Source organism: Leucoraja erinacea, chromosome 19 (assembly GCF_028641065.1).
Source record: "Leucoraja erinacea ecotype New England chromosome 19, Leri_hhj_1, whole genome shotgun sequence".
NCBI lineage: Eukaryota > Metazoa > Chordata > Chondrichthyes > Rajiformes > Rajidae > Leucoraja > Leucoraja erinaceus.
Window position 1 is genome coordinate 35,880,371 of NC_073395.1, and position 16,311 is coordinate 35,896,681.

Consider the following 16,311-nt stretch of genomic DNA (forward strand, 5'->3'; position numbering starts at 1 on the left):
TTTTTTTTTTTTTGTTGCTGTACTGATCATGTTACCAATCTAATTAATTCCATCCATCAACACGTGGCCTGTATCCCTCTATTCCCTTCCTATTTACATACTTCTCTAAATGCCTGTTAAACATGGTGGGTGATAGACGTACAGCAGTATGTAGGCATGACAGAGTACATTTATATTTGATTTGGTTGATGAGGATTGTTGGTAGGTCAGTTATGTAGATGTGATAGTTTAAGTGTTATTGTAGGCTTGAGGTGCAGTTGATGGGGTACGTCGGTGCAAATGTAGAAGACAGAAAGGTACAGCACAGGAACATGCCCTTTAGCCTACAATATATGTGCCAAACCTGATGCCAAGAAACTAAGCTAATCGGCCTAGTATAGTATATGTTTATTGTAATTTTCCTGAGTACTCGCATACCCAGAGAAAACAAAAAAACGTTGCTCAACCAGTGTCCATTCAGTGTGTAGTAAAAAATAAATAGAAATAAAAATACATATCATGAACAAATTAAACACTCTACTCTCTACTAAACATCAACAAGCGTTCCGATCGGCAGCGGCACGATAGTGGCTCTGCTGCAGTGTGTCCAGGTTGGTGGTTGGTGCGCGATACTTTGGCAGGGGGGGCAAAGTCTGTTTATCAGTCTTATAGCCTGCGGGAAGAAGCTGAGGAGCATCCTGCTGGTTTTGCAGCTAATGCTCCTGTACCTCTTCCCAGATGGCAGGATGGAGAATATGTGATGCGATGGGTGGTAGGGATCTTTGATGATGGCGATGACTCTGCTGATACATCTCTTCCTGTATATGTCCAGCAGGAAAGGGAGTGGAGCACCAATAATCCTGCTGGCGGTCTTCACTATCCTGTCTAGTTGGTGCCGTCCGTATGCCTTGCAGCTCCCGAACCAGGAAGTGATGCCGTAGGTCAATGTGCTCTCGACAGTCCCCCTATAAAATGTTCGTAGGTGTGTAGTGGGGAGACCTGCTTTCCGTAGTCTTCGGAGAGGGTGTAGTCGCTGCTGGGCTCTCTTGACCAGAGCTGTGGTGTTGGCCGTGGACGTCAGGTCATCTGACAGGTGGAGTCCTAGGAACTTCACGCTGCTGACCCTTTCCACATCAGCTCCATCGATGTGCAGAGGTGTATGGTGTTGTTTTCCCGCCCTCCTGAAGTCAACCACCATCTCCTTAGTTTTTCCCACGTTGAGAATGAGGTTGTGGGATTTGCACCATCCTGTGAGCAGCTCCACCTCCATCCTGTACGCCGATTCATCATTGTCACTGATGAGACCCACCACTGTTGTGTCATCAGCGAACTTGTTGATGAAGTTGTTGTTGAGTCTAGCAGTACAGTCGTGTGTAAGCAGACTAAACAGCAGGGGCCTTAGGGCACAGCCTTGGGGTGAGCCAGTGCTCACGGCTATGGTTTTTGATGTCCTACTGCCCACCCTGACTGTCTGCTGTTGTTGCGATAGAAAGTTCAGGACCCAGTTGCATGTGCCAGCATCAACCCCCAATAGCTCCAACTTCTCCACCAGCTGCTGCAGAATGATTGTATTAAAAGCAGAGCTGAAGTCTATGAAGAGGATCCTGGCATAAGTATTTTTCCGATCAAGGTGTGAGTACGAGGTTCAGTGTTGTTGAGACTGCGTCCTCTGTGGATCGGTTGGCTCTGTAGGCGAACTGCAGTGGGTCTAGGTCGGCAGGTAGACTATTTTTGATATTCTGCATAACCAGTCGCTCAAAACACTTCATTACTATGGGTGTTAGAGCCACTGGTCGAAAGTCATTATGGCAGGCTGGGTTTGGTTTCTTCGGGACAGGGACAATGGTGGCACTCTTAAGACAGTTGGGCACTACTGCCTGGCTGAGTGAGATGTTAAAAAATGTCTGTGAAGACATCTTTCAGTTGCTCGGCGCAGTCTCTTAAAACGGATCCAGGAATGTTTTCCGGCCCTGCAGCTTTGCGTGGATTGATGCCGGCAAAGGCCTTTTTAACTCTGGCTGCGGACAGCCTGAGCGACTGGTCACTGGGAGATGGCAGTAGTGCACGTGTCTGGGTGCTGTTTTTAACCTCAAACTGTGCGTAGAACTCGTTCAGTTCATCTGGTAGGGAGGGGTCGCACTGGTCTCTCCATCCCCGGCATATCCATGTACCCATCTAAAAGCTTCTGAAATCCTGCTAATCTGCCCTGATCACCAGCATTACAGCACATTCCAGGCTCCACATGCCTCGCACGTCTCCTTTAAACTTTGCCCATCTCACCTTAATAAAATGCTCCCTAGTCTTTGACATTTCTACTCTGGGCAAAACAATACCAACTGTCTACCTTATCTATGCCTCAGAATTTTATATACTCTCGGGTCTCCTTCCATCCTCCAGTTTTCCACAGAAAATAATCCAAGTTTGTCCAACCTTTCCTTGTAGTTAATCAGGCAGCATTCCGCTAATTCTCTTCTGCACCCTCTCCAAAGACTCCACCTTCCGGTATTGGAGTGACCAGAACTGCCTACAGTGTTCCAAGTGTGGCCTAACCAAAGTCTTATGGAGTTGCATCAGGCCTTCTCAATTCTTGTAGTCAATGCCCCAACCAACGATGGCAAGCATGAACTATGCTGCCTCGACCACTCTATGTACTAGTGTTGCCATTTTTAGACAGCTATGGACTTGGAATCAAGATCCCTCTGCACATCAACGCTGTTAAGGACCATGCGGTCAAGTGTATACCTTTCCCTTGTATTCAACCTCCCAAAGTGCAAAACCTCACACTTGCATATGCTCAATATCTAATAAAGTAAGCTGTGATGTAATCCCGCATCCGCATCATTCAGAACTCTAGCATTGACTATTACAATGCCTTCCCAATTTGCCTTTGTACTGCATGTCTGTGAAAACTAGCTGGCCTATTAAAGGATATCTCTTCTCTTCACCAACACCACCCTCCTTCAAGCACTTCAATGGCATCCCAGAAAAATGTGTAATCTAAAATAAATCGGTAATAGTTTATTTTAAGATGAGTTATGGTATTCATAATAACTTGACTGACGAATGTGAAAATTAATGCCAGTGCCTGAGGAGGTTGCCAAGGGTGACATTTGACCAAGTTACCAGACGAAATTGTCACTTTGAAAGAACAGTACTTCAAATAAATCATCCGATGAAATATGGATGCAGAATACTTGTCACAAACACTGTTATATTTGATATCGGAGAGTAGTATACTATTTATTGATTTCCAACATTTTGGTGACAGATCAATCAGAATATCATTCCACGTGTCAAATTAGAGTTTTCTATTTCAAAACACTTATTTTTGTTCATAGTATTTTGAAAGTAAAAGAATATTACAGCAACAAGATCAGTGGTTTTGCTGATGTGTGGTCATGTCATGGGTTTAATTCTGACTGGGAAAAATTGGATTACATTTCGTAATGATTCAATAAACTACATTTCTTAATTATTGGTCATTCAATTGCTGGTTATTTGACAACATTTACTGATTACTTCTTGAATGCCAATCTATATTTTATGTATTCCACAGCTCTAGTCTTTTAAAACGTAAGATTGTGATCGGTTGGGTACTGAGAGCTTGTCCCTCTGGTTAAAGGGTAAGAACAAAGGACATAGCTTCAGGAAAAGGATCAGTCATATTGGGGGAAGAATGGATTTTTCTGTCTCAAGATTATGGATTCTTTGCCTTGGAACAGATGTAAGATTAAAATCGATAGTTTTTTTGGAGTGTAATATAATTAGATTGTCAAGGGATCCAATGAGAAAATGGAGCAGAGAAGCAGGCTTGAGGGGCCATTGTAACCAATCCTGCTCTCTCAGCTTGTGTTCATATCTCACCATCTTGGGGAATTTGTGTACTGTATAAAAAAAGCCCCCAGACAGATATTAAATATAATCATGTGACATTCCATTCAATAGTAATAGAATTTTTGTGTTATTGAATTTTCCAGGCTATGAAGTCAAATCTATTTCTAATTTTTCTGCTTAGTATTAATAACCTATTAGCCTTGTGCTATTGGTAGTCAGTTCCTTCACTTTTGATTAGTACATTAATTTAGTCGTACGTTTAACGAACAGCATCTACTGATCATTTTCAGCATTTGAGAATTTTGTTATCTACTGGTGGGAAATGTTGGAGCAGTTCTTGTTAGTGGAGGAAGAAAACATAATGGGGACATAAGGACGTGCTGATGATGGTGGTTTTCAAAACTGCACAGGGCCAATAAAGAGAAAATGTTCAAATTTGAGGAAATTTCAATATGCAGCAAACTCAGATTTAGAGTCATACAGACATACAACTCAGAAACAGGCCCTTCGGTCCAACGGGTCGATGTCGACCAAGATCCCCCATCTAAGTAATCCAAGTCCTATTAGCCCATGCGTTTAAGAAGGAACTGCAGATGCTGGAAAATCGAAGGTACACAAAAAAGCTGGAGAAACTCAGCGGGTGCAGCAGCATCTATGGAGCGAAGGAAATGGGCAACGTTTCGGGCTGAAGAAGGGTTTCAGCCCGAAATGTTGCCTATTTCCTTCGCTCCATAGATGCTGCTGCAACCGCTGAGTTTCTCCAGCTTTTTGTGTACTTCCTATTAGCCCATGTTTGGCCCAAAGCCCTCCCAGCCTTTCCTATCTATGTATCTGGCCATGTGATTTTTAAATGCTGTTATAGTACCTGCCTCAACTACCTCCTCTGGCAAATAATTTGAAGTGATTAGCAAAAGACCCAGGGTGATACGAGGAAAAATCTTATCGTGCAGTGTGTGGTCATGCACCAGATTTCACTATGTGAGAGGGCCAAATCAGCAAATGGAATCATTTTTAAAAGGGGGCACTAGTGTGAGGAAAAGCTGCAGGATAACATGCAAAGAGCTGCCCTGACAAGGACATCTGATGGTTCTTGTGGAGATGAGGCACAAGTTCAATGAGCCAAGTTCACTTCCATCACGTGGTGGTAGAACTCAATCTGAATCCAGTGTGCTGGGAGCCAAAGCAGGTTTTGGGGACACCTGTTTAACCTGGTGTTTAGAGGCAGGGCAGTAATGATCACATTACTATGAAGATCTCTTCCTCGTTGAAACATGATAATGAGGTTTGAAAACTATAATTTTGAAGGAAGGAGCTTCTTTTAGCTGAGCTTCAGGCCTGGTATCCTCGAGATTAGGTACAATTTCTTTTCACTCGGAGAGCTGTGAATCTGTGGAATTCTTTGCCACAGAAGGCAGTTGAGGCCAATTCACTGGGAGTTTTCAAGAGAGTTAGATTTAGCTCTTGGGGCCAATGGAAACAAAGGATATGGGGGAAAAAAGCAGGAACGGGCTACTGATTTTGGGTGATCAGCCATGATCGTATTCAATGGTGGCGCTGGCTCGAAGGGCCGAATGGCCTACTCCTGCACCTATTTTCTACGTTTCTATCTTTCTAAAAAGAGGCAGGATTCTGTTTAGGTCAAAAAATTGCTTTTAGCCCATCAAGCAGTCTTCCACAAAGACTTGGCTTTCCCAATATTGAGTTGGTGCACCATTCCCTTGTTCCCCATGATCTTAACTCCTGTTTATATCCAAATATGGCCACCTGCTCCCCAAGCTATTTGTCCCATGATCTCTCAGTTTCCATGATGTATTTCTGCCCTTTTTATGCATGGTGGTGCAGCGGTAGAGTTACTGCCTTACAGTGCTTGCAGCGCTGGAGACCCGGTTTTGATTCCAACTACGGGTGCTGTCTGTACGGAGTTTGTACGATCTCCCCGTGATCCCGTGGGTTTTCTCCGCGATTCCTCCTACACTCCAAAAATGTACAGGTATGTAGGTTAATTGGCTTGGTGTATGTATAAATTGCCCCTAGCAGTAGGAGAGTGTAAATATGCGGTGGTCGCTGGTCTGTGCTGGCTCGATAGGTAGGGCCTGTTTCCACGCTCTCTTTCTCTAAACCAAACTAAACTACCTCTTGATGATTATAGCCCAAGATCTCTCCCTCTCCATAATCCTCTGTACTGTACACCATCTATGCAGTTCTTCCTTAACTTTCAACAAAGTCTGTTGCAGACTATACGGGTTGTAAACTAACAAAACTGCAAATTCAAAGAGGGGAATGCAGTCTAATCAATCAGGAAATAACTGAACATTTCTGTAAACATTGTGAAAACCCTGAGGATATTCGGACATATGATGTAATTAAAGATATAGCTATCTTAAATGAATAATTAAATTGAACATTTATTGTTTAACTCGTATCACATGTATTAAATGTATTTCTGCCCTTTTTATGCATGGTGGCGCACATGTATTAAATTAATTGAATCATTTCATTTCAAATGCATTCCATTTTTCTAAAGAGGAAATATAAACGGACATTAGTTTTAATTCTGACTTGTGCACACTGTGGCAGTCCTGGTATTAGTTATTTTGAAGTTGCAGCTACATAAGATGTTGAGTTTTAATCCATCTCTGGACTCTATGGCATTCTGTCATCTTGAATCTCATCAGAAATCTCTGGTGCTGAACAATCCTGGGATTTGTTTAAGGAACATCCTGAATCTTGTCTTCTGTGGGGATCTCAGAGGCATCATGTGCTTAGCACATGATGAGTGTGCTCTGCTTAGACTGCAGAATTTCTCACCAATCCACACAACAATTACTAGAATAATTTATCTTCACTATTTCTATAATGTCCCATCTGTAACCCACCAGCACTTTGCAGCAGATACATTCTGCCACACAGACAATCTCTTCTGCTTGTGTAGTGATGTTTGCATAACATGCACAACTTCACATTTGATATAAATGTGAACAAAATACACTCCTTGAATTGCTCGCCTTCCTGTGTGTTTATATGACCTTTCTTTCTGTGCTTTGTGGTCGTTCCTCTTCTGCCCAAACTTTGGATTAAGCTCAATTTAGTCCTGCAAACTGAGACTTTGTTGTTGCATTTTATGACCTTCTAGTCTGAATCGGGGCACTTGTACTGAATGATTCCCACTGCAATAAAGGCAGAGCTTCTTGACAGAAAAGCAGTTCATGTCTTTGGTACTTGTGAGGGCTCCTATCCATATGCTGTCTTTGCATTGACATTCCATGGCAGCAGAGATTCATTTTAGCATCTTTATTGCTTTTTCATAGATGCCGTCAATTTGTATCCCCATTTGAAAATTAAATCCAGTGTGTTATGTAACCTGGCCTGGATATGCTTGTCATTTCATCCACACAATTTGCTCTGCAATTTCCAAGAATGCACCAAAGTTGTGATGTATTTTAGTTTCGAGATGCAGCGTGGAAATAGGCCCTTTGGCCCACTGAGTACGCACCGACCAGCGATTCCAGCACATTAACACTATCCCACTCATACTAGGGACAATTTACACTTATACCAATCCAATTAACCTACAAACCTGTATGTCTTTGGAGTAAACCGAAGATCTCAGCGAAAACACACGCGGAACATACCCCCTGACAGCACCCATCGTCAGGATCGAACCCGGGTCTCTGGCACTGTAAGTGCTGTAAGGCAGCAACTCTACCACTGCGCCACCGTGCCGTGCTGTCCATCGTGGCGCATCAGGTTTTTAGAACTGATTTCTTTTTGTATCTTCTCATCTCTGATTGTAGGTTCCACACATGTACTATTCTGCAATCCACAAAGGTGCCGAGTTAAAATGGTTTAGTATATTTTTTGAATTCCTTTAACATATGTGACATTACCTATTTTACCATCATTGGAAATTCCTATAAACACAGGTGCAAACTAAATGTAATTATGGACTCATAATTTAAAAGGATGGCAGTCTTAAAGTAAATTTGGTTTGCACCCAAAATTGCATTTGCTACCCCACATCACCTCATTAAAATTTGGCAGTTCATATTTCATCTCTTTAGGACAATGGAATACAGTTTAGTACATGTGATATGAGTTAAACAATAAATTCTTATACATAATTTAATCCTTGTATGCTTATACCCCACATGCTAACTCCCAACAATTGCCATAACTCAAACTCTCTGTATCCTGTGATACCTCTGAACCAGAATCTCGCTCTCTCTCTCTCCATAATTGTTGACATAATCTCTAGTCCATAGACCCGTGTGCAGGAGTCTTTGATGAAACACTGCTGTGGATCTTGCTGCATCCTTCTAACACAGACATTCTCTCTTCACAGTGGATCATCTGTTAAACCCAACAGTGTGCAAGGTGGCAAGCAGAGATTAAAATAAGTACCAATAAACCCTTGCCGTACAATTGATCACATGATCCCAGTAGTTCCAGATTTCATCCAGCAAGTCATGCCCAATCTTTTATATCTGCCTGTAACTGTTGGGCAGTCAAATCAATAATAGTTGGGTGTCATTTATGTGTTAGTATGATGGCTAGCTTGACCCTGCTAATTCTCACGTTTGTAAATTTGAGGCATATGCCTGTCTAAAAGTATCCTAAATGTCACTATTGTATCTGCCTCCACCCCTTGCCGAGCATTCAAAGCACCTACAATTCTCTGTGTAAAATAACTTGCCGTACACACCTCCTTTAAACCTGCCTCTGGTCTTAAAGCTTTGCCCCAGGGTATTTCATCCTGGGGTGGGGGAAGGTTCTGACTCTAGCTTCTCTTTGCCTCTCATAATTTTTTACACTTCTGTCAGGTTTCCCTTCAGCTGCCAATACTCTGGAGTAGTCGATCCAGGTTTGTGCAATCTCTCCTTATTGCTAAAGGGCCTGTCCCACTTGCCGATTATTTTCGGCGACTGCCGGCATCATATCAGTGTTGCCAAATGGTTTTGAACATTTCAAAATCCAGCGGCGACAAAAAAAATGTTGCGACACTTGAAAAAACACCGCGCGTCAAACATCACGCCGCATCACGCCACGGCTTTTTTGGTGACCTGATGCGTCAGTCAATGATGCCGGCAGTCGCCAAAAGAATCGGCAAGTGGGACAGACCCTTAATACCATCTAATCCAGGTAGCATCCTCATAGACCTCTTTGGTACACTTCTATAAAACCTCCATATCTTCCTGGAATGAGCCATTTGTTCTAATTATGTTTAGAAGCAATCTGCTAGTAAATATTCCTTTGTCAATATAAACAATACTAGAATTGACTTGTAAATTGCTGGCTTTTTAAAATGATGCCTTGCACCAATATTATTTTAAGCTTCATCCAACTGAACAAAAAAATGCAATTTATATTAGAGCTGTTTTCTCATAGCATTTTGGTTTCTGAAATGTGCTTCAAAAGACCTGATCATGTGTCGAACCAAATTCAGTTGTATATCTTGAGTTTATCCAATGATGTTTTTTCATTCCTCCTTTCTTGGGGAATTATTGCCTGATGGATTCTGGAATAGGACGAACTCTGTCTACTCTATGTAATGACCCAGTATTACACTAGGTTCTCTAACACTGCACCACCTTTGTAGGGGATTTTCCAAAGACTAAAGGACTAGGTGAAAACCAAGGAAGTTTCCTCTGTAGGGCAGTAGGTTTTACAGCTAGTACTGCTATCCAACAATTTGGGGGTGGATTGGGAGGTGGGGAAAAGGAGGTCTGTAATCCAAGATCCTGCTGTTACTGCACGCTGAGCAGTTGAGTCCTCCCAAAACACTTGAGTGCATTGAATCAGAAGCCTGTAACTCCAGGCTACAGAGTGCAACTCAAAAAATACATATTTTTATGTTATCTCTTATTGTCTTCCTATTACATGCACCATCGCAATCAACCTCTTCTCAAGACTGTACCAGAACTGCATCTGAATTAGTCCCAATGAAACTTGGTTGTACTGCAGTGGTTGGGCTGATGTCCTGTCAATTAACCTTTCTTTGGCACATCTCACTTAAGTCTGACAGAGATTGAATACTTCGTGGGCAGAGAATTGTGCACAGAAACGTACGTGCTGCCAATTCGACCTTTGTTTTTGCTCTATGACCTGAAGAAGTTTATGGGACTGCTTGAATGCCTCATTTGATCATAATCATTTGGAGTATGTACCTCCAGGAGATTTTAACTTTTTTGTTATTTAAAAAAAAAAACAACAAAATGTTGGGCATGTTCCCAATTTGTTTAATCTTTTTGTCAAACAATACATGATTATTTTAAAGCTAATCGGCACCAACAAAAATGGATGAAAGGAGCTACTTCTAAAGCACGCACAGTACCGGAGTAACTCTGCGGGTCAGGCAGCATCTCTGGAGAACGAGGTTCGGCAGTGTTTCTTGTTGGGACGCTTCTTCAGTCTGATTGTGTTGACGTTGAGGGGAGGGGTGGGGGGGGGGGGGAGAAGCCAGCGGGAGAGAAGAGGGATGAAACATGAAAGTGATGGGTTGGTGTAGATGAGCCGGCCTTTGCGCAAGCAAATAAGGGCCTGAAATGAAAAGCCAAAATATGTGAGATAAGGATTGAAGAGTAGCAAATTGTGAAGCTAGAGGAAGGAATGGAGGTGGAAGGGGTGGGGAGAAATGGGTGCACGCAGGTGGGGAATAGGGAAAGGGGGAGGGAAAGAATGGGGGAGGGGTTAGTTATCATTGTAGGAACGAACTGCAGATGCGAGTTGAAACTTCTATCCAGAAACGCTGCCTGTCCCGCTGAGTTACTCCAGCATTTTGTGTCTGATTTCATTGTTAATACCGTTTGTAATGCCATTGCCATTCCACTCTATTGCCAGAGTGAGGCCACACACAAACTGGAAGTACAGCACTTGATATTCAGTAATGTATGTATATTCTGGTTCGTATACATCATCATTCAATGAGACTGGCAACAGATTATTATTATTATACAGACATTGGAATTTAATATGTGGTTGATATTTTGCATCTTCCATATTGGTCAAAAATGTCACAGTTTAATTATAATGATGTCACTGAGAAGTTACTCTTTGTTTCAGATCTCCATACAAAGGTCCGATATGCTTGGGTTGAAATCAAGAATGTCCCATTTTGGTATGGGTGCATACCAGCGATTAACCCATGCCTGGAATTTCTTTCAGAGAGAGGTAAATTCAGTGCCGAATCTACTTTTGCTGTAAGGATGCATTATTCTTACTCATGTTGACACTTAGCTATTTAATTCAATTTAGTTTAGTTTGGAGGTACAACATGGTAATAGGCCCTTTGAGCCACCGAGTCCATGCCAACCATTCATCTTCCCTTCACACTACTTGTGCTATCCCATTTTTGCATCCACTTCTTCCACACCATGGGGCAATTTACAACATCAATCAACCTTCAAACCCACACAACTTTGGGATGTGGGAGGAAACTGGAGCACCTGGAGGAAACCCATGTGTTCGCAAGGAGAACGTGTAAACTTCACACAGACAACTTAAAGTCAGGATGGAACCGAGGTCTCTGGTGCGGTGAGGTAGAAACTGTGCCAGTGTGTGCCCCCATTTCTTGCCTGGATATTGCTGATTGCTAATTTACCCATTAATATCAAATAAGAAAACATTCAACAAAAATAGTGGCACAGCGGTTGAGTTGCTGCCTAACAGCGCCAGATACCTGGGTTCAATCCTAACTATCGGTGTGGAGTTTGTATGTTCTCCCCTTGATCTGCGTGGGTTTTCTCTGGTTGCTCCAGTTTCCACCCACACTCCAAAGACGTGCACATTTCTAGGCTAATTGGCTTGGTAAAATTGTAAATTGTCCCCAGTGTGTGTTGGATGGTGTTTGTGTGGGGACCACTGGTCAGGGTGGGCTCGGTGGGCCAAAGGGCCTATTTCCGTGCTGCAACTCTAAACTAAACTAAAAAGAATGATGCATCTGAATTACATTTATGAAAGTTATATAATTGAAATGTGATTGAACTGTCAATTGAGGGAATAAATCTTTTGACATTATCATTGTGTTTGCAATTTTTTTTTTTAGGGAGGTTAAATCTTTTTGCGTTTTCAAGATTTATTTGTTCTCTCTCATAATAACAGTTGGTTACGGTGCATTGAATGCTCAGTGATTTCAAATTTAATTCACCCATTAGTTTGTAGCTTGGGTGGCAGAAATCAAATTGAATACATTTGTCAGTGTAATTTTGAACTTCCTGTCATTATTAATAGAATGCATTGTAGAAAAATCTGTGAACCGAGCTTCTTAAAATGGGAATAAATATGAGAGATTTGGGATCAATAGTGAGGCAGGTTCAGCAGTAAATGGCCTTTACAGGTAGATTGCAAGAAGAAACACAAATGATTGACTGGAAATATACCTTTTTAGGGATTTCTTAAAGTTTATGAGCAAGTCAAAAAAGCAAGAAGGTATTTTGAGAAGGAGGCCCAAATAACTGGAGAAAACATAAATTTGGAATTAAAAATGGAAATTTTGGAAACCTCATTCAATGAACCATAAACCTTTGAACCATTAATCTTGCCTTCCATTCTCTATAAATTCATACATGATAGGAGCAGAATTAGGCCATGAAATCTACTCCGCCATAGCTGATCCATCTCCCTCCTAACCCCCATTCTCCTTCCTTCTCCCCATAACCCCTGACACCCAAACTAATCAAAAATCTATCGCTCTCTGCCTTAATAATGCCCATTGTCTTGGCCTCCACAGCCTTCTGTAGCAATAAATTCCACAGGTTCGCCACCCTTTGACTAGAGAAGAGACATGGCCAAATAAACATCCATAGTGATTTCTGATTTTATTCCAAACATTCACAAGTAGATTTAAAATGTATATTAAAGGGAAAATGGTAATTAAAGAGAGACACTTTTCCCCTTTATGGGTGGAGCTGCAGGTGATGGGCAAGGACCTCAATGAATATTTCTCCTCTCCTTTTGCTCTGGTGGAAGACATACAGACTAGGGCGGTTAATGAAGAGATCTTGAGGGCAATCCATGTGATGCTGGAGGTGCTGGTCACCTCAGGCCTGATTAGATATGTACAATGATACTGTGGGAAGCTTGAGAATAGATTGCAGGTGTCCTGTCGGAGCTGCATGAATCATTAGACATGGGTGAGGTGCCTGAATATTGGATGTTGTGCTTCTATTTAAGCTGCAAAGAAAAATCTCGGAACTATAGACCAGCAAGACAAAAATCAGTGGTATGAAAGTTAGTGAAGAGGATTCTGAGGGATAAGATATACCCAGTTTTGGTTAAACAGTGGGTGGATCAGGAATGGTTAGCATGGTTTTGTAAGTGGGAGACCATGAAGCAACTAAGGAGGTTGAGGAGGCCAGGGCTGTTGAAGCAATCTGTATGGACCTCAGCAAGGCCTTTGATCAGATGTTGCGTGGTACATTGCTCTGGAGGTTAGAGAATTGGCTTCATGATGGGAAGCTTAGGGTGTTGGTGAAAGTTGTTTATTGGACTGGAGGTCTGTGACTAGTGGTGTACCTCAGGGGGGTGGATAGCGGGGCCACTGCTGTTTGTCATCTATATCAACAATTTCAATCCGAAGGTACAAGGCGTGATTAGTAAGTTTGCAGATGACACAAAAGTAGGCGGTTTCGTAGACAGTGAAGGTGGCCATCAAGAATTGCAGTGGGATCTTGATCAGCTGGGTGAGTGGGTCGAGGAATGGCAAATTAAGTTTAATGCAGTTATTTGCGAGGTGTTGCAGTTTGGCAACTCCAACCTGTGCAGGACCTTTGCAGTGAACAGTAGGGCCCTGGGTGTGTTGTGGAGCAGAGGGATCCCTGTGTATGTATGTGGTTTCCTGTAACTGACATCACAGGTAGATAGGATGGTGAAGAAGGCTTTCGGCCTTCATCAGTTATAGAGTTGAGCCTAGATGTTGGCACATTATGTTACAGTTATACAAGACATTGCAGTCGCATACCTGGTCACCCTGGAAAGAGTGCAGAGAAGATTTATTAGGCTGTTGCCAGGACTTAGGGGTTTAAGCTAGGGCTTTATTGCTTGGAGCACAAGAGGCTGAGGGGTGATCTTATAGAGTGCATAAAATCATGAGAAAAATAGATAGGGTGAATGCACAGAATGTTTTTCCTCGGGAATAAAGATTGAGAGGGTATCGATTTAAGGTAAGAGGGGATATATTTAATAGAAACTTGAGGGGGCATTCTTTCCACACAGAGGATAGTCGGTATGTAGAACGAACTTCCAAAGGAGGTTATTGAGGCAGGTACGATAACATTTAAATGACATTTGGATACGTACACAAATAGGAAAGATTTGGAGGAATATGTGCAAACTCGGGGAAAAATGGGACTAACTTGGATGTGGCATCTTGGTCGGCATGGACAAGTTTGGCTGAAGGGCCTGTTTCCGTGCTTCATGATTCTTTGATTCTAATTAGATCTTGGTAGCTTGAGTTCTCCGATCAAAGCTTAGAGTAAATATTAATGCAACAGAGAATGTGGTCAATTCTGGTGAGCATTGATCAGCCGGGGGAGATTTTCTGGAGGTTGTGTAGGAAGGGGTTAGAGGTGATGATTTGAATATTTCTAGAGAGAAATAGATTGGGTTATTGGAAATAGCAACAGATACGGGTTAATATAGGACAACAATAGACCATTTTTGGATGATTAATAAAGTTATGTAGTGCGGAGATCGAAAATCTGCAAGGAAGAGTTTGCAAAAGTCTGGGGTAAATTGTTCTCATTTTGCCAGCATTTCAAGCAGAAAATTGTTTCTCAAAAATGGCCTTTTTAAGCACACGCCAAATGACCCAAATTGGTTAGAATAATATTTAGATATTTGGGTCAGTTGTCGCTTGCAGAACGTGGTCAGTGCTGAGAAGACTGTTTGATGGGTCTGCTTTGAGGTTTTCTATTGTTAGTTGCAGCCTAATCAACAGTGGTCATCAAACTTCAAGTTTCTTCTTTGAGAACATTCCTAATTTCCACTGGTAAGGAGTGGTGATGCTGCTCCTGGTTCTGCGGTGGTGTCTTGGGGCACTGCCTATCTTTATTATCTCAGAGTAATGCTGTCAAGCTGACTTGGGAGGAGACATTGGCCCTGAAGGTTCAGCAGTGTTACTGAAGGGACCATCTTGTTATTTTTCTCAACCTTGGGCTTCCTACTTCAGAGTAGTGTTGGAACTCTACCAGAGTCTACACACTGCCAAGTTTATCTTTGCCCTTTCCTCCTAGACATGGGTTAGCATTCTGATGTTAGTTTGGTACTATGAAATCTGAGAGTGATAATAATAATAAGAGGTGGCTATGATTGGATCTCGATGATGATGGGTCTTAGAATCTGAAGCTTAGCTTTAGGTCAAATTACCATTGGGACAGTGAGCCTGGCAAAGTAGTCTCATTCTTTTGAAGTTCATAAAAAAATGAAAAAGTTCATATTTAGTTTAGAGATACAGAGTGGAAACAGGCCCTTTGGCCCACCGAGTCCGCACCGACCAGCGATCCCCGCACATAAACGCTACCTTACACACATGAGGGCCAATTTTAGACATTGATACCAAGCCAATCAACCCATAAACCTGTACACCTTTGGAATGTGGAAGGAAACGGAAGATCTTGGCGAAAACCCATACAGGTTGCAGGGAGAACGTACAAACTCCGTACAGACAGCACCCGTAGTCTGTATCCAACCGGGGTCTCTGGCGCTGTCAGACAGCAACTCTACCGCTACCCCAACTTGTCTCCCATAATGTCGGGTTGCATCGCTGCTTGGTTTGGGACCAGCTCTGTCCGAGACTACAAAAATTGCAGAGAATTGTAGATGGAGCCCAGTCCAATTCACAGACCACACTTCCCACAGTTGACTCCATCTACACTTCAAGCTGCCTCAGAAATGCAATCAATATATTCAAAGACTTGTCCCGCCCCAGTCATTCTTTTTTCTCCCTGCACCCATCCGCAGGAAGTGCAGAAGCTTGAAAACGCACACACCAGGCTTGGGAACTGTTTTTTTCCTGTCTGTGTAGGTGAGAACTGCAGATGCTGGTTTAAATCTGAGATAGACACAAAATGCTGGAGTAACTCAGCGGGACAGGCAGCATCTCAGGAGAGAAGGAACGGGTGACATTTCGGGTTGAGACCCTTCTTCAGACTGTCTTTCTGTCATTAGTCTTTGGTATGGTCGTTCCAATAGCTAGGGTACTGTCCGATTCCCCGTGCAAAGTGGAAGGTGGAAGCGATGAAGACCTTCCGACCAGGATGAACCATAGGGAGGAAAATATTAATGAAGGTGTGCTTGGTCATTTGGGATAAGTAGCAATGCAAGCAAGGAAAGGACAATTCACAAAATAGGCAATTAATAAGGATATGAGATTCCTTATGACATTTGAAATATTTAAAAAAAATGCAGATCCTAGAAATCTGAACCAAAAAATACAAAGTGGTGAGAACACTCAGCAAGTCGGGTAGCATGAGTGGAAAGAGAAACAGTTTTCCATTCCGATGA

At 42.4% G+C, this 16,311-nt stretch overlaps 1 protein-coding gene across 4 annotated transcripts in view; it reads left to right on the forward strand.

Moving 5' to 3' along the window:
- Nucleotides 1-16,311, forward strand: part of tspan12 (tetraspanin 12) — a 63,755-nt gene that overhangs the window by 30,910 nt on the left and 16,534 nt on the right. For all 4 annotated transcript variants that reach the window (XM_055650844.1, XM_055650845.1, XM_055650843.1 and 1 more), the window contains one exon: nucleotides 10,873-10,980. In XM_055650844.1, the coding sequence (XP_055506819.1) occupies nucleotides 10,873-10,980 (108 nt within the window). The remainder of the gene's footprint in view (nucleotides 1-10,872; nucleotides 10,981-16,311) is intronic.